Raw genomic sequence first — 3,248 nt, 5'->3', positions numbered from 1 at the left:
AGCCTGATAACTAAAAGATCTGCCTCCCATTCACCTTTTAGAAATTCTAGGAACAACTACGGCAGCTCTGTCAATTTCTACCTAAAGAAATTCTAATTCAATCATCATACTGTTTTTCTGTCTCCTTTTTCTTTACGATCCTACAAGCCAATGCTTGGTTCATTTTCACTTGTTCTAGGTCCACTGAGAGAATAGAAAACAAGATATCAATGTTTCTATCTGTATATAGATAATATACACCTAGTCCTAGGAATATTTCTGCTTTTGGACAGAGTGCCATGATAATATTATGAACCACAGCAGGGTGCTCTGGGTGCTAGATTACAAAGGTCCTTCTAGCACCCTAGCACCTATGTAACCGAAGTGATGTCTCAGACACCGGTCACTTGCTGCCCTCCCCCGCTCTGTCGCTCTGTCTCAGAGTCTTGCACCGTGTCGAGCAACCGCAGGTATCCCAGTTACCCCAGTGCTTCAGTTTCATTAGATCCACCCTTAAACACATCAGAGAAGATAATCTTTTGCTTCACTGCCACGCTGTGGTCCTTACTGTTACTGCAGCCATAATTACTTATTAGAAAATTTAAAAATTTTGATTATATTATATGTCTTTTCAGGTACAACAGATGGCGGTAAGATGTCTGCAGAGGAACCTACGGGTTTTGAACACTGTCTCCAAATGGAGCTGGTGGAAACTTTTCTGCAGGGTACGTCCTTTGCTTGATGTCAACATGGAAAACGAAAGACTCAGAGCCAAGGAGGTAAGTCCAATCGGACATTTTCAGTTCAATGTACTTTTAAGAGTTTTTACACAAACAATGGGATTTAGTCATCATCTTAGTCTTCCAGGTCATAATCATTCCAAAAATGGTTAAAAATCAATCCACTGGACTTTGTTTCCAAGTTTGAAGACCTTTCGCTTCCCATCCAGGAAGCTTTTTCAATTCAAAAATGTCAGAAATAGCGCTGAGCCAGAGGCTTTATAGAGTGGACCAATAACAAAACCTTTTGTTGGCTTAGAAAACATGCAGATTGAAACGGACGAACGGGTCCACCCCTTAGGAATGGGGGTCGTTTGGTTTGTTTGTTAGCCTGCAATACCTGATACATGTCTTTGTCTCGTAAAGCGTGGTCGTTAGAGGGAATATTAGGCTCGGCTGAACAGGGTGGTGCTCTGGTCTGGTCTGGGGCTGCGATGATAGCAGGAAGGAATCAACTCAATCGCTGCATTGTAGGTTTTTGAAAGCTAAAATCCACCTCCTCTGTTTAAGGTTGGTTTTTCTTTCTAAACATAGATGGTTTCCTCCACACCCCTTTCAAACCACCTGTCTTCTTTGTCTAAAATCTGAACATTCATTTCCCCAAAACAACAACAGAATGTCCCTTGTCCATAAGGTGTAGTAGAGTCTTGTCCAGAGAAGGTAGCTCTTCTGTGTTGGGCGATGCTTCTTTGGAGAGGTTGTTTGGTTTTCTCCTCAGAGCATTCCCCACTGCATTGAGCTGCATACACCACTCCGCCCATCTTAGGTTTGGGAGTTATGTCTTTAGGATGCACTAGTCTCTGTTTAAGGATCTTGTTTTGTCTGAAATGTACTGGGATTTTGCGTTTATCCCAGACTCTCAAAATTTTTTTAGAGAGTCCAGCAACATATGGGATGGCAATGTTTTTTATTTAATCTTCTTTTCCATTATACCAGATTGCTTAAGTGTCTTATGGTTGTGAGGTATCGCTGGTATTTTCAATTAATTCAACTGGCAGCAACAGAATCAACCTACAGTGTAAAGTCACTACTTTGAGTAATACAAGATGGCCAAAAATTATAAAAATTATATTTTTATATTTTTCTCATTTGTGATAAAATTGTTATATTAGTAAGACACAATCTCATAAATGAAGTTAGTTTAGTTTCCTTTCCACTTTAAAGTGGTGAGCAATGACTGCTCCACTCAATAGGGTGATGAGTAGTCAGACATTCATCAATTCAGCAAAGTACCATTTTGGATGTGGTTAGATGAAATAATAGCTTTACAGCCAAGTTAAAAGCTGACAGAAGCTTTGAATTGAGGAGGTAAGTGAGACACTACAACACCACTGCTTGTAGCGACAGTGGAGAGGAAAACTCAATTTTAACAGGAAGAAAACCTCCAGCAGAACCAGGCTCAGTGTGAGCGGCCATCTGCTGAGGCCGACTGGGGTTCTAGGAGACAGAAGCAGGGATAGAAAAAGAAGCAGAGATAGCACATACATTAAGGCTATGTTCACACAGCAGCCTGAAGTGACCCAGATCAATTTTATGTGCCTATATGCAATCTGTATCTGATCTTTTCATGGCGGTCTAAACAACAGATCCGATTTTTCCAATGCGACCCAGGCCACTTGGCTATGTGATCCTGAATCTGTAGAAACCTGATCTTTCAAAATGTGACCTGTGTCTGAACAGCCAGGTTGCATTCATCCGACCTGAACGCCATTAATACTCAACAAAGGTCAACATTCTGTGTCTTGCTAGGCAGAGGCGGAAAGAAAAAAAACAAGCATGGTGAAGTTGAACGATAATACTGAGGGCAGTCTTTATTTTTAAACATCTTGAAAAAATTAAGTTTTAAAGGTTGGGAAAGATTGCTAGATGCGCTCCAGCACTACCATCCATGTTTACTTCCGTAAACACAGAACACACTTGCTTTGTGTCCTCTACTGCGCATGCTGGACACTTAAGCTCAATGAATGCAGTTCACACAGGAGATCACATACAAGTCACATATATTTGAAAATGTGAATGGCGATGCAAAAAAATTTTATATATAAAAAAAAATTGGAATGAGCATTAAGGCCTGCAGTGTGAACGCTGCACAAGTTACAGTCAGAGAAACGGAACTATAGTGTAAAACAGGCCAAATGCAAACATCTCTAAACAAAGGTATTGATGGCAGCAGCATGGCTGATATTTCTGTCCAGGATGGAGTCACAGCCAAACGGGAACAGACCAGATGAAGCTGCTATGAGAAAAAACAGAGAGAGCAGAACGTTAGAGATTGAACTAAGATTCTGCAGAGTGGGAGAATAGAGATAGAATGAAGCAGAACAATGAAAAAAGGGGTCCCCATGTCCTCCAGCAGTCTAAGCCTGTAGCAGCATAATTATAGAGATAGCTCAGGATAAACTGAGCCACTCTAACTATAAGCTTTATCAAAAAGGAAAGTTTTAAGCCTAGCCTTAAAAGTAGACAGGGTGTCTGCCTCACGGACTAAAA

General features: G+C 40.9%; 1 protein-coding gene across 1 annotated transcript in view; it reads left to right on the top strand.

Moving 5' to 3' along the window:
* The window catches only part of myo18b (myosin XVIIIB), a gene marked incomplete at its 3' end in the record, with an annotated part of 75,746 nt that overhangs the window by 60,344 nt on the left and 12,154 nt on the right, over positions 1-3,248 (top strand). The window contains exon 23 of the mRNA XM_015400295.1: positions 615-758. Coding sequence (XP_015255781.1) covers positions 615-758 — 144 coding nt within the window. The remainder of the gene's footprint in view (positions 1-614; positions 759-3,248) is intronic.

This window comes from Cyprinodon variegatus, unplaced genomic scaffold (assembly GCF_000732505.1).
Source record: "Cyprinodon variegatus isolate N-32 unplaced genomic scaffold, C_variegatus-1.0 Scaffold1091, whole genome shotgun sequence".
Taxonomy (NCBI): domain Eukaryota; kingdom Metazoa; phylum Chordata; class Actinopteri; order Cyprinodontiformes; family Cyprinodontidae; genus Cyprinodon; species Cyprinodon variegatus.
This window is presented reverse-complemented; position numbering and strand designations above follow the sequence as displayed.